The 26,387-nt window shown below is 42.8% G+C and overlaps 1 protein-coding gene across 1 annotated transcript; it reads left to right on the top strand.

The window, feature by feature from the left end:
* Positions 1–2,394: 2,394 nt before the first annotated feature.
* Positions 2,395–26,387, top strand: EIF2S2 (eukaryotic translation initiation factor 2 subunit beta; the record flags this gene model as incomplete). The annotated part of the gene is given in 9 exon segments (NM_001134174.1): positions 2,395–2,527; positions 9,153–9,330; positions 11,144–11,247; positions 16,051–16,186; positions 17,163–17,263; positions 17,875–18,023; positions 20,956–21,012; positions 24,109–24,194; positions 24,810–26,387. Coding segments are annotated over 9 exon segments (1,002 nt in total). The 3' UTR covers positions 24,986–26,387.

Genomic DNA, 26,387 nt, shown 5'->3' with positions numbered 1-26,387 from the left:
CAGGAGGTGAGGTTGCGGTGAGTCGAGATCATGCCATTGTACTCCAGCCTGGGCAACAAGAGCAAAATTCCGTCTCAAAAAACAAAACAAAACAAAACAAAACAAAAAAACCAGATATGCTCCTATCTCCGATCTCTATCCCTTTTTTTTTTTTTTTTTTTTTTTTTGAGACAGAGTCTCGCTCTGTCGCCCAGGCTGGAGTGCAGTGGTGCGATCTCGGCTCACTGCAATCTCTGCCTCCCGAGTTCACGTGATTCTCCTGTCTCAGCCACCTGAGTAGCTGGGATTACAGGAGCACGCCACCATGCCCCGCTAATTTTTGTATTTTTAGTACAGATGGGGTTTCACCATGTTGGTCAGGCTGGTCTTGAACTCCTGATCTCGTGATCTGCCCACCTCGCCTCCCAAAGTGCTGGGATTACAGGTGTGAGACACCGTGCCCAGCCTTTTCTTATTATTACCATTATTTTGAGATGGAGTCTAGCTCTGTCGCCAGGCTGGAGTGCAATGGCTTGATCTTGGCTCACTGCCACCTCCGCCTCCCGGATTCAAGTGACTCTCCTGCCTCAGCCTCCTGAGTAGCTGGGACTACAGGCGCGCATCACCACGCCTAGCTAATTTTTGTATTTTTAGTAGAGATGAGCGTTCACCATGTTGGCGAGGATGGTCTCGATCTCTTGACCTCGCGATTCGCCCGCCTTGGCTTCTCAAAGTGCTGGAATTACAGGCGTGAGCCACCGCGCCCGGCCAGTTCTACTTTCCTATTAGGTAAGAATTATAGGCCGGGCACGGTGGCTCACGCCTGTAATTCCAGCTACTCGGGAGGCTGAGGCAGGAGAGTCGCTTGAATTCGGGAGGCAGAGCTTTTCTTTTCTTTTTTTTTTTTAACCAATTGCAGCTTTAGCCTCGCTTGGTTCTACCTTCCCACCTTCCCTCCTTCCCTCCTTCCTTCCCTCCCTCCCTCCTGCTTTCTTTCTTTCTCTTCTTTTTGAGACGGAGTCTCACTCTGTCGCCCAGGCTGGAGTGCAGTGGCTCAAACTTGGTTCACTGCAACCTCTGCCTCCCGAATTCAAGCGACTCTCCTGCCTCAGTCTCCAGAGTAGCTGGGATTATGTGCGCCTACCGCCACACGCGGCAAATTTCTGTATTTTTAGTAGGGACAAGGTTTCGCCATATTGGCCAGGTTGGTCTTGAACTCCTGACCTCAGGTGGTCCGCCCATCTTGGCTTCCCAAAGTGCTGGGATTACAGGCGTGAGCCACCACGCCCAGCCAGTTCTACTTTCTTATTATGTAAGAACTATAGGCCAGGCGAGGTGGCTCACGCCTGTAATTCCGGCTACTCGGGAGGCTGAGGCAGGAGAATCGCTTGAATTCGGGAGGCAGAGCTTGCAGTGAACCGAGATCGCGCCACTGCACTCCAGCCTGGGCAACAGAGCGAGTCTCAAAAAAAAAAAAAAAAAAAAAAAATTATTAAATTACCCAATCATAGAATTACCCCCACCTCCTGAGTGCATCTAATCCAGAGAGAAGCTCTGCTTCCTTAAACTCTGCCCAAACCCTGTAAATTCTTTCCAACACCCTCTTCCCAAGACGTCCCGGTGTTTCCCACGGCGTACTGCCCTACTTGCAAGACCATAAACCCCACTTTGTCCAACTACAGGAGTGTTCTCGATGGTCTTTGGCTGGAGGGCACTGCCGCAGTGAGAGCTCCTTAAAGGGTCGCTGCTGTTATTAGGTCTCAAGGGAAATTGCGTGGTGCACCCAGAGCGTTCAATCAGATTTCATAAACAAGTATTTTTGAGGCTTCCCGACAGCTGCCTCTTGCGTGGTTGTTTCTCCTCAGGAGACGTTATCTCTCCTGGGGGAAGACCGGGAAGATACTTTGGTTTCTGACCTCCCAAGCAGAAAACCAGCCGTCAAATTTCTTAACGAAGTAAAAACCTTTAGGGAGGTGGGCGCCTCTAGCTCCAACTCAGAACTTCTCAAACACCATGACGCCCGGGGGTCATGTGGGAAACTAAAGCTCCAGCGGGTTCATACGACTCAGTGTCTAACCCACTACCCTAACCTAGGAGGAAGGGACCCCAATTCACTCTACAAGCAGCGCAAAAGAATGCTCCAAAAGGCTGAGGCGGTGTCAACAGCCGAACCTTCTTCCGGCTGCAGCTCTCTCAGACGCCGCGCACAGGTCGCTAGGCGGCTACAGCGCAAGCGCAACCCTCTTATAAGTGGACTACAAATCCCGGCATGCCTGGCGACGCCGCGTCGCCTGGTAACTCGCGCCACACGAAGCGCGCTAGGTTGGCTCTTGTGCGCGCCTGCGCCTTGGCGAGCTCTGCGCAGGCGCATTTCCAACGCTTGGAGAAGAGGGCGGGGTGTCGTTCCCTTTCGCTGATGCAAGAGCCTAGTGCGGTGGTGGGAAGAGGTATCGGCAGGAGCAGCGCTGCCGCCGGGGCCTGGGGCTGACCCGTCTGACTTCCCGTCCGTGCCGAGCCCACTCGAGCCGCAGCCATGTCTGGGGACGAGGTGAGGATCTGAGCCCGGCGTAAGGGCTAAGGATTGAGGCGAGAAGCCGAACCCACTCCAGTGTGGGAGAACGGGCCTGCGGCCTAGCAGCCGGCCGCCGCCATGTGGGGCAGCCGCGCCTAGGCGGCCCGGAGCGGCAGAGCCGGCGAGGACTCCGGAGCCGCAGGCTTGGCCGCAGCCCGCTTTCCTCAGGGCGGCAGCGCCGAGGCGGACCTCCTGCGGTGGTTGGCGTTTCCGGAATGGAGAGCACACGTTGAGTCGCCCTCCCGGAAGGGGCTCGAATGCCCAGTTAATAACCCCGAACGAGACTGGGGCTGGCGATCCCTGCATTCCTTTCTGCTGGGCACTGCCGCCCCAGCTCGCCTCACTGGGTGCCGGGGGTGCCAGGGGTGCCGCGAGGAGCCTCTCTTGGCTTGGTATAACGCCCTCGTTAAAACTTTCTAGGCTGTCTTGTCGGGGCCGGTATCCCGCCCTTGTTTGTCTTCCTAGCATTGTTTTTTAAAAAGACGAGGGGGTGATGGGGTTAGAACGAGAGAAAAAGATTCTGCAGCCTCAGGAAGTGACTGACCTTCCCGGAAAGTTTCCGGGCGAGCCCCTGAGCTTCCCTTAACAGAGGGCTACCAGCGACGCGAGCGGGAAGTCTGGCCTGTGAAACTGGCTGGATCTTTTTCTACCGTGGTACTTGGATCTCAGTGAATTTCCTCAAATCCCTTTCCCTCAAATTTATCCTAGTTGATATAACATCTAACGACTTAAAATGAAGTTGATGTTAAGTACTCCCAGTAGGTATTGCTTAACATTGGGGGAGGCCCTGTAAGGTGTTGAGAATTTCCTCAGGCAATAGGAAGCCTTGATCACAAGGGCAAAGAAATGGTCGAGAAAGGCCAGTAAATGTGCTCACAGGAAATAGAATAATCTCCAGTTTGGTTAGAGTTAAGGGGTGAACACTTGCCAAGCAGGTAATGACCAGTTCATGGAGGGCTGTGAAGACGAAGTTAAGGAATTTGGAATGTATTCTGGACGGGATTCCAGTGTCTTACTTGGTTCTCACAACAGTCCTGTAAAATAGGTCTATTGTTGTGCCCATTTTAGAGATGAAAAATTTTGAGTGTTACAGAGTTGTATAATGCCCATGATCAAATACTAAGTGGCTGAACCAGTAGAATTCCAGATTGACTAGGATCTTAATGGCTTAGAGAAACTGTAAGTTTGTATATGGTCCTTGGCGGTTATAGACATTGCTCTAGGCTGCTGTATTTCAAAAGTTCTGAGAGTGGCAGTGTTTCACACTTGTTTTGTTTCTACTCATTTTTCAAACTTCTCATAACCTTTGGCAAATACAGTACTTACATGTGCAAGATCCCATGGGGTGTTATTCTGTGTATGGGTCAACTAGTTGACACACAAGGTAGAAATAGGACCATCAACATAGTGACTTGGAGGGCTAGAGGGATCATTTTTAGCAGTGGGATTAGGTTTTGAAAGAAGTGGAATATGAATGCATTACTGCTGGATGAACAGAATTTTGTGAAGCAAAGATGGCAGAACCAGCATTTCGGCATAGGACTTTGGAAGCCAATAAAGTATTAGTTTGGCCACTTAGGGGTGCCGGTCCAACTGCATTTTACAGGAAACCAGGGCCAAGGGAGATTAACTTGTCCGAGATCATGCAGAAAGTTAGTAGGACTAGAACCCTGGTCTTTGGCTTCCATTCTGCCAGGTAGAAGTTAGGAGTAGCGAGGGGTATGAAGAATAGGGTATAGGGCCTGGTTCCTGTAGTGCTGTTGACTAGGTAAGTATTTTTAGGCCATTCCGTTAACATCTGGCTACTGTACAGACTTGTGAGGATCAGATAAAACTCTGTACTTGAAAATGATTTATAAACTGCCAAGGACTTTCCCAGAGTGGAAGTAATTCTGCCTGGTGGTCAGGCTAGACAATTAAAGAGGCTACTATTAAAAAGTAATTTTCTGTTTTATTCATATTTCTGTTTTTTTCTTTCTTTTTTTTTTTTTTTTTTTGTGATGGAATTTCGCACTGTCGCTGGGCTGGAGTGCAGTGGCGTGATCTCGGCTCACTGCAACCGCCTCCTGGGTTCAAGCAGTTCTCCTGCCTCAGCCTCCCGAGTAGCTGGGATTACAGGCGCCTGCCACCATGCCCAGCTAATTTTTCTTTTTGTTGTATTTTTAGTAGAGATGGGGTTTCACTATGTTGGTCTTGAACTCCTGACCTTCTGATTCGCCTACCTCAGCCTCCTGAAGTGCTGGGATTACAGGCGTGAACCACCATGCCCAGCCTTCTGTTTTTTTTGTTTTTTTTTTGGTTTTTTTTGATATATAATTGAAATAAATTTATTTCACAAATGTGTGAAATAAACTACACACATTTATTTTTAAACCTGGTAATTAAGCCAAAAACTCGCCAAAACATAACCATTTTCAACCTAGTAGAACTATGATTTGTTTTTGTTTTTTTGTTTTTGTTTTTTTGTTTTTTTAGAGACAGGGTCTCGCTCTTGTTTCCCAGGCTGGAGTGCGGTGGCACAATCATAGCTCACTGTGGCCTCTGTCACCTGGGCTCAGGGGATCCTCCTGCCTCAGCCTCGCAAGTAGCTGGGACTACACGCGCATGCTCTTGCACCCGCTAATTTTTTAATTTTTGTAGAAACGAGGTCTTGCTTTATTGGCCAAGCTTGTCTTGAACTCCTGGCCTCAAACAGTCTTCCTGCCTCAGCCTCCCAACATGGAACCATGATCTTTAAAAAGCAGAATCTTAGAAATATGGCTGCTACCTGGTAAGGGAAAAGAAAAATCCCCTACTCAATAGGCATTCAGTAATTTTCAGACTATTTGTTAAAAGCAGCATCAATATTTAATACTTGCCTGCTTGCTACTAGGTCCCATTCACAAGGAGTCAGAACATTGGGTTTTCATAAAATATGGTAAGGTGTTTTTGCAAAAAGCAGCTTTAAATTAAAAAAAAAAAGTTTTTGATTCAAAATGGGATGTGTGTTGTGTGAAGTTTATGAAACACAAAAGAATACAAAGAAAAACAGAATCTAAGCCAGGCATGGTGGCATTCACATCTGTAGTCTCAGCTACTCAGGACGCTGAGGCCAGGAGTTTGAGGCTGCAGTGCGCTATAATTACAATTGAGAGTAGTCACTACATTTCAGCCTGGGCAACATAGTGAGACTCCCGTCCCTAAAAAAAAAAAAAAAATCCCACAATCATATCACACAGAGATGGCAACAATTAGCATTTGTTCTGGTCACCTTTGGAAGGAACTTTTAGATCAATGTCTTGCTTCTCTGTGGGTTCTTTTGTGACTCACACCTGCTTCTGGGTATAGTATGGCTATAAAGTTGATTTCTTGGGTAAGGTATGATCTATGAGAGGAAGCTTCTGATTTGATGAGTATTTCAGGGTAATTTTAGCTGGTACACCTTTTCTTTGCCCTCTCCAATCAAACTTGAGAAGTTGAAAATAGAAAATTTATGCTTTTGAAGGCTTTGTTGTGAACCTAAAATATAACTCAAGTGATGTGTAGTTTTCCATAAGTGCACTGTCAACAGCTATTTGCTTTTCAAATCCAAACTAGTTTCATAAAAGAAAACCAGTTTGGAGTGTAGTCAGCTTATAATTTGGAAGCTAGAGATGAAATTCTTAAAAAGCCATGATTTTAGTCAAGACTAACATGGCCTCATTCTTTGGGGAGGTCTGCTTTGGGTGCTGCTTCGGGATCCCTGGTCCTTATTTGTAAACTGTACTTTGCAGGATGGTATGAATAAAATAAGGCAATGAGTATGTATGTTAAGTATCCAGACAGTAATTGAGAGAGATGTTAATTATTTCAGTTTATGATTCCTGCATGTTTATTATCCTTTACAAGGCTACAACCAAACTGTTTAGCTGTAGACCATCAGGTTTTTCAAGGGACAAGAAGGCACTTGTGAGGCTGTCTTCTGGTGATATCAGGATCCTTTCCATCTTTAGTCTGTCTTGATGAATAATGGTTAAAAGGCAATTACTATTCTAGGGAACTTGATGCTTGAAAAAATGCAATAAATGGATTGTAATCCCTTCCAGAACCAAATTTATAGTGTCTAGAGTTTTGTCTGTCCTTTTGCCAAGTCTCCCTATTTCTAGAATGAAGATGAAATGTAGCTACTTCCCTGTATTATTGCAGTACTCCTTGCAGTGGGGGACTCTTTCCTCTTTGCTCGTCTATCTTGGTAGGGACACTTCTTTAAGTTGGCCAGATAATGTTCTTCAGACTGACTGCATTTCAGATTTAATTATTTATACAGTTGGATCCTTGTTAAGGGAGAAAAGACTAACTTTGAAAATGCTTTGCAAATACCATACTTCTCTACTGGGCAAGGACAGTAACTGTATTACCTTATTACAGACTGTAGCTTGGTTTCAGTCTAGTTTCATTAATGATCTTGGGACATAAATAAGTTTATGTTAGAATCAATTTTGGGAAGCTTTTGAGAGTTTTATATGTTTGGGAAGTTAGAGCACCTGAGTTGATGAAATTTCAGTGATAGGAATCAAGAGAAAACCATGCTTTGTGAATGGTAAAGTATTATATAAATTACAATTGCTAATATTTATCGAGTACTTATGTGCCAGGCACTATGGCAAGTGTTTTACATTTACATACTTCTTTAACCCTCCCAGTAACCTTATGTGGTTTGTTGTCATTCTGCTACTTGTCTCCATTTTACAGATGAGCCGTGGAATAACACAGGTACAAGCCAGAGTCAGAATTTGAATCGAGTCAGATGGGCTCCAGACTTGTGCTTTTAAACACTTTACTATTACGCTGTCCACAGCAGATCACTGGGCAGAATGCTGAATTTAAGCATAATATTAATAGAATATGGAGAGAGATTGGTAAGGGGTTCAGGAAAAAAATACTTGGGATTTGAATCAGGTTCTATTTGACTTCAAAGACCCTGCACTTTCTTTTTTTTTTTTTTTTTTCCAAGACTAAGTCTTGCTCTTGTCACCCAGGCTGGAGGGCAGTGGCATGATCTCGGCTCACTGCAAGCTCCACTGCCTGGGTTCACACCATTCTCCTACCTCAGCCTCCCGAGTAGCTAGGACTATAGGCACCCGCCACCTTCTGCTAATTTTTTGTATTTTTAGTAGAGACGGGGTTTTACCATGTTAGCCAGGATGGTCTTGATCTCCTGACCTCATGATCTGCCCGCCTTGGCCTCTCAAAGTACTGGGATTACAGGCGTGAACCACCGCGCCTGGCCTCCTGCACTTTCTACTCCATCAGGTGTCTGCCCTGTATGTTGTTTAAACTATTATGTCTAGATAACTTTTCTTTCTTCAAGTGATCAGTGCAAGCAGATAGTCTACAAATTATAAATTAGTTTTTCACCTATTCTATAGTGGACATTTAGATAAAAATAAGAGAATTTTGGGGCAAGGCATGGTCCTCACACCTGTAATCCTAACACTGGGAGGCTGAAGCTGGTGGATCATTTGAGCCCAGGAGTTCAAGACCAGCTTGGGGAGCATGGTGAAACCCCATCAATACTAAAAATACAAAAGATAGCTGGGTGTGGTGGTGCACGCCTGTAATTCCAGCTGCTCAGGAAATTGAGGTGGGAGGATGGTGTGAGTCTGGGAGGTCAAGGTTGGATTCAGCTGAGATCACGCCACTGCACTCCAACCTGGGCAGCAGAGCCAGACCCTGTTTCATTTAAAAAAAAAAAAAAAGAACCTTTAGCGTTAAACAAAAAGCAGAGTGAAATGTTGTATAGAGGTTTCTCTTACTCAGAGATTTGCTATATGAAGAGTTGCTGATGGATTTCCTTGAAGATTTGTAGTTAAAAAAAATTTTGTTTTTTTAATCAGGTCAAAAGTCTTTCAAGTCTCTGTGTAGCAGCCCCAAGTTACCAACCTTGAATAAAACATTGATACCCCTGGCCAGGTGCAGTGGCTTACACCTGTAATTCCATTGCTTTGTGTGGCCGAGGTGGGAGGATTGTTTGTGCGTGGCAGTTTGTGACCACCTGGGACAACAGAGGGAAACCCCGTCTCTACAAAATAAAAAAATTAGCTGGGCATGGTAGCACATGCTTGTGGTCCCAGCTACTTGGGGAGCTAAGATGGTAGGATCACTTGAGTCCAGGAGGTTGAGGTTGCAGTGAGCTGTGATCATGCCACTGCACTCTATCCTGGGTGACAGTGAGACCCTGTCTCAAAGAAAAAACAATACAAAAAAATTTACACCCCGCTTAGGTATTGTTTTCCTATATCTATAAAGTGAGGGGCATAGCATAGGTTGTTGCCAAAGTCCCTTCCCTAAATTCCATGATTCATTCAAACGTCCAAATTTGCTCATGAAACTGAAAGTGAAGTATCTGTGATACTTTACAAATTGAAAGATGTGTACATGTTTCAATTCACCTGATGTTTAATAGTAACAAGAAGGTTGGGTGGACAATTTATTTTTTTTTCTTGGTAAACTCCCCTTTGGTGTTTTAATGTCTCACATACTCTTTTTAAGAGTATGCCTTTTGAGGATAAAGCATATTTGGAATGTGAGCATCATTAAAAACAATCATTTGGTCCCTTTTTGTTTTTTGTCGTTTAAACAGATGATTTTTGATCCTACTATGAGCAAGAAGAAAAAGAAGAAGAAGAAGCCTTTTATGTTAGATGAGGAAGGGGATACCCAAACAGAGGAAACCCAGCCTTCAGAAACAAAAGAAGTGGAGCCAGAGCCAACTGAGGACAAAGATTTGGAAGCTGATGAAGAGGATACTAGGAAAAAAGGTGAGTGGTTGATGTGAGAGAGTTACTGTTGTCCTAGAAGCCCTGGTTCTATGAGTGTTTTGGCTTTTGTATATGCAGCGACCTCTCAGCCTGACAAGGCTGTTCCAGTGAAGTCAAGGCCATCAGTAGTCTGTATGCAGCGGACCTTTTTAGATTTCTGATAGGCTTGTTGCAGGGATGTTCCCATTTAATTCACAAGTTGCAAAGATGATGAAACCTTGCTGTTCCAGAGCTGGTTTTCCAGTTTAACCCATCAGGTTTCTTCTCTGACTTTTTAATGGTGGTTGTATTTGAGTGTGGGCAGAAAGAAATAGTACTAAGATAGGCAGTTTTGTGTCTTAGCAAGTCTGAAAATGTATATGAGAGATTAAAATTATAGCCTAAAGTATTTGGGGTTAGACACCAGCTTTAGTTACTTACCCCTGTGCTGTAACATAGACATAATTTGACTATTAGAGAGAAATGATTCTATAAACATTATTTGTGTCTGTTGAATATAACACTGTGCCAGGATAGAGACAACTGACATTCAGTGAGCATCTGCCCTGTGCTAAGTGTCTTCTACATGTTTAAAACAAACTAGGAAAGTAACTCATTCCTGTTGTAATAAGATAAAATAGATTTGTAAATAGTTTCTTGAAAAACATTCTAGCAGAGGGATCCTAAAATATTTCTAGTTTATAACATGGCAGGTCAAATGGAAAACTTGTTGAACAGAACCTATTATTACTCATTAATGGTAGGTGAAATTTCACTGATAACTTGTATTTACTGCACAGCCTTATTTTAATGAATGTGAAATAATTTGTTAGGCCTTTTGATGATTAGTTGATTCAATAAAATGTTGAGCTAGACAGTAGAATTTAGGTGAACAAGGCATAGACTCTTAGTATTGAGTAGGGAGATAGATAAGCAAGCTGGTAGTAAGTACCTTAGTTGGGGTAAGCAGAAGATAACTATCCAAGCACTCTGGGGATACCTAACCCAGTTGTGGGGAAAGATGGATAAGCTTAGAGAAGGCTTTGGTGGAAGTAATTTAACCAAGATTCTGTGAGATGGAGGTAAGAGGGCCCACGGGAAGGTTTGGAGGTGAGAGACCTCACGTATATTAGACTAGGAACTGAAAGTAGTTCAGTAGGGTTAGAACCAGGGATTGAAGTGAGGAAGTGAGGAAGGCAAGAAGCAGAAGTGGAAGATAAAGTTGGAGAGTTGGAAATTGTGTTAGAGCTCTGACTTTGTCTTGGGAACAATGAAGAGTGATATGGTCAGATTACTAAATAAATATTCTCAACATGGTCCCCTAACCAGATTTTTCCTATAGATCTTTGAGATGACCTACCATTTTGTTTTTCAGAACCATAACTTTTGTGGCTGGGCGCAGTGGCTCACGCTTGTAATCCCAGCACTTTGGGAGGCTGAGGCAGGCAGATCATGAAGTCAGGAGAGCGAGACAATCCTGGCTAACGTGGTGAAACCCTGTCTCTACTTAAAAAAATACAAAAAATTAGCTGGGCGTGGTGGCACATGCGTGTAGTCCTAGCTACTCAGGAGGCTGAGGCAGGAGAACCGCTTGAACCCAGGAGGCAGAGGTTGCAGTGAGCCGAGATTGCGCAACTGCACTCCAGCCTAGGTGACAGAGCAAGACTCCATCTCAAAAAAAAAAAAAAACCATAACTTTTGTGATTGTGGAGGGACTAATTAATACTCAGTCAATCTTTTCTGGTGACTTGATTAATTGCTGAACTATGTTTGTGTAACTTATAATTTGATGCTTTGCCTTTTAGTTGTTAATAATTATGCTTGGTCTTTTTAGATGCTTCTGATGATCTAGATGACTTGAACTTCTTTAATCAAAAGAAAAAGAAGAAAAAAACTAAAAAGATATTTGATATTGATGAAGCTGAAGAAGGTGTAAAGGTAGTATTGCTTTCTTGTTGAAGGTAAAATTTGACCTCTTTCAAGGTTGCTAATGGCTGATGTTTCCCTCTCTTTGACTCATCTCTTACTAGCTTTGCTTTTGTTATTAGCACTTAATTGCCACTGGTAGCGTCATTTTCTTGGGAGTGTGTCTGACTAGGTATCTTAAAGGGATTGTGGTTCAAGGAATTTAAATTTAGGTCTTACATATTGTATTGTGTGCCATTAAGATGATCACAAAATGTCCCTTGTCCTTAACTATACTGAGATTTTTGGCTGTGGAGAACTATTTCTATGAGTGAGAAATCCTTTTGAGCAAATATTCCTTTGGTTTCTTAAACTTTTGGTAACATATTGAATATACACAAATTCATACGTGTACCTCTAAGCAGCAAAGAATGAACCACAGTGGTGGTTGGTAGCTGATGACAATGTGGCCTGTAGGCAAACCAGAGCACTCAGGCTAGTTTTATGGAGTTCTCTGATCTTGTGGATACTTGAGACCCTGTAAGTCTTATTACTGAATTGATTGCTAATACAAGTATCTCAAAATTCTTTTGGACAGGGAGTAAGTAACAGGTGGGCAGGAAGGTGAATAGGAGGGAGGGGGTAGGTGGATGGATGAAAGGGGAAGGAGCTGAAGATCTGTTTTCCTCCCTAGAGTTACCATTTTAAAGACCCTGCCTAGGAATCACTTTAGCAGAATCCACACATCTATTTATAAAACCCAAGATAATAGCAGTATACACACTCACTCACATAGAGAGAGCGTGCATACACACAACAGCAAACATACACCAAATATCTCATGCCCTCTACTCAAAATTTTCTTTGATAAGTTGTTTATTTGTTCAAACTCAAGTGAATAAAGTATATCCCACATGTAGCAGGAAATGTATACAGTAATTCATTGGGTTTTAGAAATAATGTCATAATTTTATGACAGTTAATTCAGTAAATAAGTATGAGTGATTACAGCAAGTCAAGCATTTGAAGCATTGTGTGGTAATTGCTAGAGTACTGAAATGAGTAAGATATTTTTCCTGTTTGTAGAGATATTTTGGTTCAATGATAATTTAGAATCCTTGAGAACAAGCTGGTTTTATCTGGATTCATCTTGTTCTCTCCCTGTTTGGGGATTCTCTTTTCCTTCTACTATAGGGAAATTGAGAAAAATGCTCAGATTATAATGATAAATGGCATTTAAATATCCTGGGTAACAGGGTGACACATAGAGATGTGCTACAGAAAGTTTTGGTTAACAAGGCTTTGTTGGTTGATTCCTCCAGTAGCTTTTATTGGAAGATTAGCTCTAAATAAGTGGTTGAATACTGTTTTTGAAGTCATAACGTAAGAGGATGTTAGAGGTATCCTGGTCATCAGGCAAGGCACGGACATTCACTTGAAGGGTTTTTGAGATCTTGGGCTACTCTCCCACCTGAATTTTCAGACCATCCGAGGGCTTTTGAAAAGCCTTGAAAAATACTTTTTGCAGACTGGGCGTGCTGTCTCACGCCTGTAATCCCAGCACTTTGGGAGGCCGAGGTGGGCAGATACCTGAGGTCAGGAGTTGAAGACCAATCTGGCCAACATGGTGAAACCCCATCTCTACTAAAAATACAAAAATTAGCTGGGTGTGGTGGTGCACACCTGTAGTCCCAGCTACTTAGGAGGCTGAGGCAGGAGAATTGCTTGAACCCAGCAGCAGGTAGAGGTTGCAGTAAGCTGAGATAGCGCCACTGCACTCCAGCCTGGGCGACAGAGCGAGACTCTGTCTCCAAAAAAAAAAAAAAGAAAAAAAAAAAAAGAAAAATACTTTTTGCCATTTTCCACCTTCTGTTGTGTCTTGGTGTCAGTATGGAAGTAGATCTTACTGGGATAAAATAATAATAGTATAGCACTGGAAGTTGGCTAGTATATGCTAACTTATATTCAGCATTTCTAAGTTCTTATTTATTGACTTAGAGACTAGGTGAGTATCTGGTGTCCTGTTTGTATGGTATGTAGCTAATACCATGGGCAGATTTATTTATTTATTTGAGACAAAGTCTCACTCTGTCACCCAAGCTGGAGTGCAGTGGCGCGATCTCGGTTCACTGCAACCTCCGTCTCCTGGGCTCAAGCGTCCCTCAGCCTCCCGAATAGCTGGGTTTACAGGCACCAGCCACCACGCCAGGCTATTTTTGTATTTTTAGTAGAGAGGGGGTTTCACCATGTTGGCCAGGCTGGTCTCAAACTCCTGACCTCAGGTGATCTGCCTGCCTTGGCCTCCCAAAGTGCTGGGATGACAGGTGTGAGCCACTGCGCCCAGCTGGCAGATTGGTCTTGATAGCCACATGTGGCACTAAGACTACACAGCTGGATTTGGGATCCCAAATCTGAGCTTTATTTACTCCCAGCTATTCCAACTTCTCTGCTGGTAAGATTTCTGAAATGATGGTAGCCATTGTCCCAGTTCAGGATGTAGGCACACACAAAATAGATATTAATGAATGAGTAAGGTTGACGGCATAGTTCAGGATAGGGAGCTGGATAAGCTGGTAGAAGGAAGGAGAAATCAGAAAGCTGGAAACTGAGACTGGCCTTTTCTGGCCTTCTGGGATGTTTATGACTCATTTCTAGGTTTTAATATGCCCTGTTTACATCCATGCCTCTGGCAACTAATCTTGGGCTTAAGCTTTACTTTGTTTCCATTCCATTCCATCACTTGATCCTAATTCCCCATGGCTTCTGCCTTTCCCTCTTTGATAATGTCATCTATTGGAGTGATGCCCAAAGACCACGCCACGGACTGGTGCCAGGCTGACTGTGGTATAATAAAAAATAAATATTTGTTCTTTACGTTCTTGGCTTACAACTGCTAAAATCCTTGGAATCTCCAAAGTGATAACAGGGTCTTTGGTATGCTAATGAGATTTCTGAAATGACTGTAGCCATTGTCCCAGTTCAGGATGTAGGCACACACAAAACAGATACTAATTAATGAGTAAGGGATCCCTAGATAGCTTTAGGATGGGGGCTGGTCACCAGAAGGACAAAGCTATGATTTTAGAGGGTTGGAACTTTCAATGGTCCCCCTGCCACCTCCAGAGAGGGAAGGTCTGGAGATTGAGCTCAGTCACCAGTGGTTAATAATGTAATCAGTTGGCCAGGTGCAGTGGCTCACACCTATAATCCCAGCACTTTGGGAGGCCTGGGCAGGTGGATCACTTGAGGTCAGGAGTTTGAGACCAGCCTGGCCAATATGGTAAAACCCCGTTTCTACTAAAAATACAAAAATTAGCAAGGTGTGGTGGCGTGCGCCTCTAGTCCCAGCTACTCAGGAGGCTGAGGTAGAAGAACCATTTGAACCCGAGAGGCGGAGGTTGCAGTGAGCCGAGATCACGCCACTGCACTCCAGCCTGGGTTACAGAGTGAGACTCCATCTCAAAATAATAATAATAATAAGTAAATAATGTAATCAGTTGGTCATGCCTTTGTAATGAAACCTCTAGACATGGGTTCGGAGAACTAACATGCTGGTGAGCACAGCAAGGTGCTAGGAGGGTGGTGTTCCTGGCGTGGCAGCTCCACGCCTGCCTTCCTTGCCACCCCTCAGCTCCCACCCCCATAACTTGTCTTATGCATTGCTTATGTTTGGCTGTTTGTGAGTTGTATCCTTTATAATAAATTGGCAGTAGTAAGTACTTTCCTAAGTTCTATAAGTCGTTTTGGCAAATTATTGACTCTTGGTGGTGAATGTGGGAACTCCGAGTTTATAGCCATGTTGGACAGAAGCAGGCAGCATGGGGACCCAATACGTGGTGACTGGCATGTGAAGTGAAGGCAGTCTTGAGGAACTGAGCCCTTAAACCTGTGAAATCTGATAACTCTGGATAGTGTGTGTCTGAATTAAACTGGAGGACGCCTAATTGGCATTGGAGGGTTGGTGTGGAAAAACACATGCTTGGTGTCACCCAGAAAAATCTTTCCCAATGACTATATCAAAATCACTTAGAAATTTCTTTAAAATACTCCTGAACCCTGTTCCTGCTGAAGATCGTCAATCCGATTTTTCTCAAGTGATTCTTTTTTTTTGAGACAGAGTTTCCCTCTTGTTGCCTAGGCTGGAGTGCAGTGGCACAATCTCGACTCACTGCAACCTCTGCTTCCTGGGTTCAAGCGATTCCTCTCAAGTAGCTGGGATTACAGGTGCCCGCCACCACACCCAGCTAATTTTTGTATCTTTAGTAGAGATGGGGTTTTACCATGTTGGCCAGGCTGGTCTTGAACTCCTGACCTCAGGGATCCACCTGCCTCGACGTCCCAAAGTGCTGGGATTACAGGTGTGAGCCAAGGCGCCTGGCCTCTGCCGTGATTCTGACAGTAGCCTGGTTTGGAAACAAGGACAATAATTATAAGATCCTAAGGCTGAAGAATAAAGAGATGAATGAGGGGGAAAGATCCCACAAGTGTCTTGAAGAATTCACAGTTCAAATGGCAAGAGTCTCTGTGAGCCAGTTTGGTCCATCTCTGACAGGTGTTTCTTATCTGTAACTTCAATTTTGAATATATGATTTTTTTCCCCTGCCAAAATAATGTCAGCCCACGTCATTTTTAAAAAAGAACAGGCTGGGTGTGGTGGCTCATGCCTGTAATCCCAGCATTTTGGGAGGCCAGGGCAGGAGGATCTCTTGAGGCCAGGAGTTTGAGACTAGCCTGAGCAACAAAGCAAGACCTCCTCATCTCAACAGAAAATGTAATAAAATAAATAAAAAAGAATAGTCCCAGTATCAAATGTTCAGACTCATCTCACTTTCTTAGGATCTTAAGATTGAAAGTGATGTTCAAGAACCAACTGAACCAGAGGATGACCTTGACATTATGCTTGGCAATAAAAAGAAGAAAAAGAAGAATGTTAAGTTCCCAGATGAGGATGAAATACTAGAGAAAGATGAAGGTAATGCTGAGGACTCAGCAGCACATTTAGAGGTTACTCAAGCCTTTGGCTTGATGGGGGTAGAGGGTGCTTTTAAAATTTTTTTCTTGCCCCTTATTTCTACTGCCTGATAATGGAAGCTGAAAGGAAACAGTGTTTGGCTTGATAATGGCAGTTAAAGAATTTGTCAACTGTGATTACATTAAAAACATACTGATTCAGGCTTGGGAAAATTACTATAAACCGAATTTTTTTTTTTTTTTGAGACAGAGTCTCACTCTTGTCGCCCAGGCTGGAGTGCAATGGCACAATCTTGGCTCACCACAACCTCCACCTACCGGGTTCAAGCGATTCTCCTGCCTCGGCCTCCCGAGTAGCTGGGATTACAGGCATGCGCCACCACTCTCGGCTAATTTTGTATTTTTAGTAGAGATGGGGGTTTCTCCATGTTGGTCAGGCAGGTCTCGAACTCCCAACCTCAGGTGATCCGCCCGCCTCAGCCTCCCAAAGTGCTGGGATTACAGGCGTGAGCCACAGTGCCTGGCCCCGATTTTTTAATTAAAAAAATTTTTTTAAACTTGTGTTTACAGTTTTATTAGTTTCTAAATGCTATAGGGTCTTTAGAGAACTTTTGTCAGTAGATGAGTTTTATGGATGTTGATGTTTCTTAAGTGCTCAAAACAGTTGGACTCTTTTTCCTCTAATTATTCCAATGCATTATTTTATCTTTGGTTTGTTAAATTAAGAAACATTTCAGTATGTTATCAACTCCTAATTAGAGAGGTCTCTATTAAGGGCCTTTTTTGAAAGTGATAACATCCCTGTTTCTAAGGAAAAGGGTTGTGAGCTTTGGTTTCTTTATGCTTAAGGCTGTTGTGAATGCAGCTGTGGAAGGGAAGACAAATGTCTTTGAAACTTTTCATTTCTCTAGACCCATCCCCACTTTTGTATTGTAGTAGGGCCCACCCCTCATTCTTAAAATCTTTTTTATCTGTAGCTCTAGAAGATGAAGACAACAAAAAAGATGATGGTATCTCATTCAGTAATCAGACAGGCCCTGCTTGGGCAGGCTCAGAAAGAGACTACACATACGAGGAGGTAAGACAAAATCTGTTGTGAAAAGGGGCTAAGTTATTCACTAGTGTTCAAAGAAGAGCAAGATAAATCTTATTGGAAGGGCCATTGAAGTAATGACTGATGGTGGAACAGACGCAGAGAGGTCACACAGCCAGTGCACAGCAATTCCTGGTGCGCACCTGTGGGGCAGCCTGCCCAGAGTGCAGCAGTCATTGTAGTACTACTCACTGTCCCCACCTGAATTTGTGGACTGCTGAGGGCATGCAGCCCTCTAGGAATTAGGAGGGCAGTGGTGACAGTAGCTAATTTAGGGCCAGGGTAGTCTGGAGTTTGCTAGTTTGGGCTTTCGTGAATCTTACTTTTCCATGTATCATGTACTTTGCCATAGAAACAACAGAATGAGTAGTTGTTCATTCATTTCACTTTGGACAAGGAGTTGCTGAGCATCTATAATGAACCAAATGCTGGTTGGGGATGAACCTCTGTCCTCAGGGAGCTCCCAGACTTGTAGTAATGCATGTGTATTTTTAATCAGAAGTGAAGTATTTGCTGTTAAGCAACATGACTCAAAGGGGAACTTTATACCCCTGCAGTTACTAAGTGTATTCGTGAATACCACTTTATTTTTATAGCTGCTGAATCGAGTGTTCAACATCATGAGGGAAAAGAATCCAGATATGGTTGCTGGGGAGAAAAGGAAATTTGTCATGAAACCTCCACAGGTCGTCCGAGTAGGAACCAAGAAAACTTCTTTTGTCAACTTTACAGATATCTGTAAACTGTAAGTTGGTTAATGGAGTACCTTCATCCCAAATACCAGATTCTCATTGCACTTTTAAGAATGTTAAATGTCCTTATTGTCGACTTTATTACAGATGGAAAGAACACACAGGTGTAGGGGTTGAGGGAGTTCACAGTTCAAGCCTGTCATTTTCTTCAATTTATAAGTCTCAGGGCTATTTTATTTTATTAAAGATATGGTCTTGCTTTGTCGCCCAGGCTGGAATGCAGTGGAGTGGTCATGGCTCACTGCAGCCTTAATCTCCTGGGCTTCAGCAGTTCTCCTGCCTCAGCCTCCTACGTAGCTGAGACTACAGGTGCACACGACCATGCCCAACCAATTAAAAAAAATTTTTTTTTTTTTTTGTGGAAACGTAGGTCTTGCTGTGTTGCCCAGGAGGGCTCGTTTTATTAGTGCATTCAGAGGTGAGAGAAATCAACTCATGCTGACCCACTGAGGATGGATCCTAACTAGATGTAGTGAAGAGTGAGGAGGCTCAATGTAGTCCTCAGACAGGAGCCGTGGGAGCCCAGGGAGTGGAAAGGCTCATCAGTCGCTCTAGGATAGGCCTGCCAAGCAAGCAGTGAGCTCAGGGAAAGTGCCTGAATTTGGGTGCCTCTTCCTTGGATGATCATTGCCAGGACACAGTTGATGAGATTGTATCTTTCTTAATTACCATCACATTCTATGCCAGAGTCAGCCCTAGGTTACTGTCTGGGAATGGCTTTTCTCTGAGCTCCTCAGCTGCATGTTTTCTGGCAGGTTCCTTAGGATGACTGAGCTTATGTACTCTTTGTTCTTTAATTTCCTGAGTGCTACATGCTTGTTGTAGAAAATATGGTAAACACAAAAGAGATAATATTCACTCAAAATTTTACCACCCAGAGATAACCATTTGTTTTCATTAGTTACATATATTTAAATAGTTTAGATTTTTTTGGCTAATGACAATAGTAGTATATACTCATTGTAGAAAAATTAGAAGATAAAGACATGCTAAAGAAAATGGAAAATCATCTGCAAAGTCCACCATTAAGAGGTAGATAACTGCTGGGCGCGGTGGCTCATGCCTGTAATCCCACCACTTTGGGAGGCCGAGGTGGGCGGATCACAAGGTCAGGAGTTCGAGACCAGGCTGGCCAACATAGTGAAACCCCGTCTCTACTAAAAAATACAAAAAATAAGCCAGGCGTGGTGGCACATGCCTGTAATCCCAGCTACTCGGGAGGCTGAGGCAGGAGAATCGCTTGAACCCGGGAGGCAGAGGTTGCAGTGAGCTGAGATTGTGCCATTGCACTACAGCCTGGGCAATAGTGTGAGACTCTGTCTCAAAAAAAAAAAAAAGAGGTAGATAACTTATCATAGTTTAATATTTTTATGTTTAGCCAGTTTTATGTACATATTTTAAAAATAAATTGCTATCATACTGGTTTTTAACCTATTTTCTCAATATATTGTGAAAGTTTTACTCATGTCATTAGTCTGAATAAGTGTTTTAAATAGCTACACAACATATTTTAACAGTTCCATAAGTTGGACGTGGCTGCTGCCAGGTTTTTATTATCAGAGGCAAAACTTCACCGAACATCTTTATACATGTATCTTTGCAGTAGCTCAGAATAGAATCTTAAGGCAAGATGAAATTGCTGAGTTAAAAGGAATGGATATTTTTATGGCAAACATTAGCACATTGCTTTCTAGCAAGGTCGTGCCAGTTCATACTCCCGCTAGCAATGTAGGAGCTTATCTATTTTATTATATTTTTACCAGTTCTCACTCATTGCCTTTTGGGGAAAAATAGCTTACAAATTGTTGTAGTTAGCACCTGCTCGTTGGAACAAGTTCAAACAGTGTCACAGTATAGATTTTAAAAATGAAATGAAAATATTGAATGGCATTGCTCTATATTTGTGTTTTTTATTTTATATGTGTGTGTACATCTTTTTTTTTTTTTTTTTTTATGTTGAGATATTTCTAAAAGTAGAATACACCCTTGAATGGATTTATTTAACTACTACTCTAGTTGGTGAATATTTAAGATGTTTCCATTTTTCTGTTGTGCTACCATGGAACCCTTCTAGACATACACTTTCTTTTAATGAAAATTTTACACAGGAAATATATGTGGATTAACATATATATTTATTAGCCTGTTTGGTAACATCCAAGTATCCATCACCTAGGTTTGGTATATGTTGAACTTTTGACACATTTGCTTCAGATTTTTTTACTTCTTTAAAAAGAAGGTTTTATGCTATTTTATGATAGTCTCAAAAACAAAAGAAAAAAGGTGGTTTTATAGTTACAATTAAGGCCACCTTTGTATCTTTTCTGGCCCCTTTTTCCTTCCCAGAGGAAGTTGGTATTCTCTAAAGTCGGTGTTTATGTTTTCCATCCTTGTTTCTAGACGCTTACTCATATGTATATAGTCATAAAATGTAATATGGTCTTATGGGCATTGAAGTGTAAACAAGTGGTATCTGGCTCAGTTCACACCTGTAATCCTGGCACTTTGGGAAGCTGAGACAGGAGGATCATTTGAGGCCATGAGTTCCATACCAGTCTGGGCAACATAGTGAGACCCCATCTCTACACAAAAACTAAAGAATTAGACAGGCATGGTGGCACACACCTGTAGTCCTAGCTACTTGGGAGGCTGAGATGGGAGGATGGCTTGAGCTCAGGAGTTTGAGGTTACAGTGAGCTATGATCATCACTGCACTCCAGCCTGGGCAATATAACAAGACCTTGTCTCTTAACAATAAAAAAAGTGGTGTCATATACTGTATCTTTATTTCAAAGTTTAAATAAACGATGCAGTGAAATTCACCTAATAGCTAAATAATCACAGATCAAAACAATGAACAGATTTTTTAGAAGTTTGGTGAGATTTCCATGAGATAAGGTTTATATATTTTGATTTTCTTTTTAGATTACATCGTCAGCCCAAACATCTCCTTGCATTTTTGTTGGCTGAATTGGGTACAAGGTAAGAAACTATATACATTTACATACAGTACTGCTGGACATTTCATAAGAACCTTTCTTGAAAAGGATATGTAACACACTTAGAGAAAATGTTCACCTGATTATTACAGAAACTTGTAGGCCAGTGGAGGAGTGAAATCACTTCATTTCTGTGTGAGAGCTTGGCTGCTTAGGAATAGGGCACAGAGTTGACATCTGAACAGGTCTGCTGGTATACCAACGAGAGGACCACAGAACTGCCATGTTTAGACTTTCCTGTTACTAACTGAAACTCGAGTCTTTTTATGGAGCAAATATTAGATTTTTAGAGGAATCGGTTTTCTTAAAGTCAGACTTTTTTTTCCTAAATTGGTAACAGGCTGTTGAAGAAATACAGCTAGTAAGTTGATGAGTGGCACTGGAGAAACCATTGAAACAGGGATCTGTGATGAAATAGGTACTTACCTGTCTTCAGGGCTCATCTTTTGAAGGCACTGAGCAAGTCATTCCCATTCAGGAAGGCCAAGATCTCATGGGCCCCATGCCAATGAGTTTGACTACTATCTGGAAGCCTAATGTCCCTTTAAAAATAAGTAATGTAGAGTAGGTCATGATAATGATGACTAATGCATGTTGAGCACCTCTTGTGTGCCACGTGCTTTTTTGGGTGCCATCTCAATTAATCTTCACAATAGTTCTATGAAGTAGAAAGTAATATTCCTATCTTCACGCTTGGAAACAGGTTCAGTAAAGTGAAGCTGTAGTTGGTCATATAGCTAGTTAGTGGCACGGTCAAGATAGATACAATGAGGTCTATCTGTCCCTGCAGCTTGATCACCTAACAGGCTTGACACCTGTGCCTCACTGGCAGTACAGAGATAATTAAGGTGTTCTCTTCCTACTCTCTTTAAACTGTTGGGATTTGCTACACTTGGTGTGAGGTTAAGGAGTAATTTACTTGACCGTGGTGGATACGTAGGCTCTGTTGTAGAAGAACTGTGGGTTTTTTTGTTTTGTTTTGTTTTTGAGATGGAGTCTCGCTCTGTCGCCCAGGCTGGAGTGCAGTGGCGCAATCTCGGCTCACTGCAAGCTCCGCCTCCCGGGTTCACGCCATTCTCCTGCCTCAGCCTCCCCAGCAGCTGGGACTACAGGCGCCCGCCACCACGCCTGGCTAATTTTTTGTATTTTTAGTAGAGATGGGGTTTCACTGTGTTAGCCAGGATGGTCTTGATTTCCTGACCTTGTGATCCGCCCGCCTCGGCCTCCCAAAGTGCTGGGATTACAGGCGTGAGCCACCGCACCTGGCGTGTTTTAAATATAAATTTGTTACCATCGTTATTTGTAACTTATACAAACTAATGAAGGAGCAAAAGCTAGCATTGTTTTTTCTATTGTTAGAATAATCTAGAGGTTTTGTAGAGGTGGGATAAACCATTATAACAAGTTGTGGCCAGTAAACTTATGGTCAATGGGTTAAATGGGTTTTTGAGAAAATTCCATTTCTTTTGAGAGTGAATGAAAAAGAATTTCTACATCAAGCATTGGAATCACTGTAGCCTGGAGATTAAGGGTTACAATCTGTGGAGGAGGAAATTTAACCCCGCTTGACTGAATTTTGTTGTTTCACTTTATGATTTATAATTTTGAATGAATGAGAATATCTAGCCTAGAGCTTTGCTTTCTCAAAAGTGCCTGTCAACAGTTTTCTGTTAAACAGTTTATCATTAAGTACCATTGACAGTTTGTGGCTTGTGATTCAACTATCCTTTTTTTTTCTTGAAACAGCTTTATTGAGATAACAGCTTACAAATTTAAAGTATATAATCCAGGAGAGTTCCACTCGGATGTCCATCTCTCTCGCAAGAGAGAGCGCTATTCTTTCTCTTTCTTTTGCCTATTAAACCTCCACCCTTGGACCCCCCCCCCAAATATATATATATATATATATATATAAATAAAATATACAATCCAATGGGTTTTTTTGGTTTGTTTGTTTGTTTTGAGATGGAGTCGTGCTCTGTCGCCCAGGCTGGAGTGCAGTGGCACGGATCTTGGCTCACTGCAACCTCTGCCTCCCAGGTTCAAGCAATTCTCCTGTCTCAGCCTCCCCAGTAGCTGGGACTATAGGCGCCCACCACCACGCCTGGCTAATTTTTTTGTATTTGTAGTAGAAATGGGGTTTCACCATATTGGTCAGGCTGGTCTCGAATTCCTGACCTCAGGTGATCAACTCGCCTCAGCCTCCCGAAGTGCTGGGATTACAGGCGTGAGCCACCACACCTGGCCCCAATGGTTTTTAATATGATCACATATTAAACTTAATATGTATAACTGCTACCACAATCAATTTTAGTATATTTTTATCAACTATACTTTTAACCATGCCTGAATCAAAATATTTGGTGTTTAGAATTTTAAAAAACAAATGTAGCCCCTTTCATGTTTTTATATTTCTGGCTCTCTCCTTTGCCTTGCTTTGTACATGGTATGATGCAGTAAAAGATTTTTTCCTTTGTTGGATGGACTGTCATACACAATGAAGGAATCAGTTTGTTTTAGACTTAAAATCAATTATAAATCTGATTGTTATCACTGGAGATTTAATTGGATTTGATGTTAGTATGGGTACATCATTAGATGCAAACTATTTAATTAAAAATAAATTTTGAGGCTGGGTGTGGTGGCCTACACCTGTAATCCCAGCAGTTTGGGAGGCCATAGTGGGAGGATCACTTGAGTCCAGTAGTTTGAGACTGGCCTGGGCAACATAGGGAGACTCCTCCGTCTCTACCAAAAAAAAAAAAAAATTAGCAGGGCACAGTGGGGAGTGCCTGTAGTCCTAGCTACTTGGTAGGCTTAGGTGGGACGATTGCTTGAGCCTGGGAGATTGAAGGTGCAGTGAGCCATGATCGCGCCACTGCACTCCTGTCTGGGCGACAGAGTGAGACCCCTGTCTCATAAATAAATAATAAATTTTGGGAAACCAAGTAGTATAGCACCAGTCCTAGAGTTTATCCTATGCTACTGAATATATTTTAAATTCATTAAGTTTAAAGGTGCTGGAATTTGGTTACTTTAGGAAAAAACAATAATAATGGAGATTTTTTTTCTTTCATAGTGGTTCTATAGATGGTAATAACCAACTTGTAATCAAAGGAAGATTCCAACAGAAACAGATAGAAAATGTCTTGAGAAGATATATCAGTAAGTGTGTAATTAATTTCATTAGATCACCCTGAAATGTTCTCATCAGGCTGCAGTGTTGGAGGAAGAGCCATTTGATTGCAGTGAGCTGGGAAAAGCTGGCCTTAAAAAAATCAGAGACAAAATGATACTGAAAGGGAGGTGGCTCTTGACTACTAACTAGGGGTATAGATAGAAAAGGATTTGGATTTTTAAAGAAAGCCCAGCTGATTGAAGCTGCTGGTTGATTGTAGGGCTAAAGGCCAAGTCAGAGAAACTTGCCTGTGATTCAGGCCTGGCCTTGGCCCCCTTTTGTTCCTAGTTATTTAAAACTGGCATGTCTGTTAACATGTTTGAGTGGCTCTCCTCTAGACAGAAATGAGAATAAGCAAGCTGGCAGGCTTCCTTGCATCCTGGGGCATTGAGTATCAGCCCATGTTTAGTGCCGGAAGCGCCACAACAGACAGCTTGTGTTTATCTTACCCCTTGAATAGCTGAGCTTCCCTGGTCTGGGTGCCCAGCTAAATTCTCAGCCTGGGCTTGTGGAGTTCTTTGTAGGAGATGTATTTAAGAAGGCAGAAACTTCTCTACCTCACAGCAGCCACCAGGTAATTCTGTGTGTTGCTTTATTTGCAGAGGAATATGTCACTTGTCACACATGCCGATCACCGGACACAATCCTGCAGAAGGACACGCGACTCTATTTCCTACAGTGCGAAACTTGTCATTCTAGATGTTCTGTTGCCAGTATCAAAACCGGCTTCCAGGCTGTCACGGGCAAGCGAGCACAGCTCCGTGCCAAAGCTAACTAATTTGCTAATCACTGATTTTGCAAAGCTTGTTATGGAGATGTGGCTGGACAGGTTTGCCATCAGAGTGGATATACCGTTGTATTAAAAACAAGATTAAAAAGCTGCCAAGATTTTTGGCGAGTGGTTGGTTGGTCTGAAGTCCTTGCAAGACGCTGATGCTCAAGCTGTTGACATACTCATTGCCTACTTTAACACCTGTCAGAGAAACGTGATATGGGGTAAGGAGGTGCTTTTTTAAAATCGTTCATAGACTTCTGTAAAATGCAAGATAAATTAAAGTTATTATAACAGTGATTCTTTCAATTTGGTTTGTCCTTCAGTTTTCTTTTCTATAAATGTGCTTGGTGAAATGAGCAAGAAACCAACCATATAAAACAGTGTGTGCCGGGCTCTGACTGAGAAACTGGACAATGGCAGGTGCTTCATCTGGGCAGCCATTTCTCTTCTCTGCTTCTCTTGAGGTACATAGTTAAAGTAGACACGGCCTCCCACGCGAGTGTGGTGGGACCTTGATACTTAGGAGGATTGCCAGTTTTCAGTGTCCAGGGAATGACTCCGTAGATTTGAATTCTTTTCCGTATGTGAGGATGGTTGCCAAGTCCTCCCCCAGCTGTTACCACATGAAGGAATACAAGGTGCTAGGTATCCTCCTTCCTCGTTGGCCACTAAGAGGTCTTAGAAACATAGCCTGTAAATGTGTCTTGTAACTGGCACACTAAGAAAGATCCTAGTTGAGCATCTCTCTTGGTGAGGAAGCGATGTGTGTGCGGTTCAGGAAACTCCTCCAAGAGGGGGAGTCCAAACGGATGCCAGAGGAAGCTTTCCGTTTTCCTAGCCAACTTGTGTTCTGGGTTTGAAAAAGACCCACCACAAATGCTTTTCTATTTTCTGATTTAAAAGTCGCTTTTGAATATGACCATGAGAAACCAAGAAATGCTGCTTGTGTGGTGCTCTGCTTCCTGAGGATTTGGCTGGAAGGGGATTCTCCACTGGCATATGGGAGAAGGCCATCTTCTGTGTCTGTGCTGTGATCTGCCTTGTTCTTACTTGCTGAGGATAAGGGCATACACGCTGCTCCTCGCTTTCTTGTTGCCAGACTTCGTACTAAGCAGCCCAGGAGCAGTCACTCAGACCCAAATGTGTTGACTGTTGTTTTTAATCACTGTGACCCTTAAAGTACAGGCCAAGTGTTGTCAAACACCTTGGCTAAAACAGTGGAGGGTGATGGGTAAAGCAAGAGGGCCCTCAACTACACACTGGCTGAAACTGCCACCAACTGCCACGATGAACCCAACTGCTGTTTATGCCCCCATTTTCCTTTTTTTGTATCTACACCCACGATTCCCAATGTTGGATATTTCTACATGAATAAAGCAAGGATCGGTGCCTCTTGTGTAATTAA

Source organism: Pongo abelii, chromosome 21 (genome assembly GCF_028885655.2).
Source record: "Pongo abelii isolate AG06213 chromosome 21, NHGRI_mPonAbe1-v2.0_pri, whole genome shotgun sequence".
Lineage (NCBI taxonomy): Eukaryota > Metazoa > Chordata > Mammalia > Primates > Hominidae > Pongo > Pongo abelii.
This window is presented reverse-complemented; position numbering and strand designations above follow the sequence as displayed.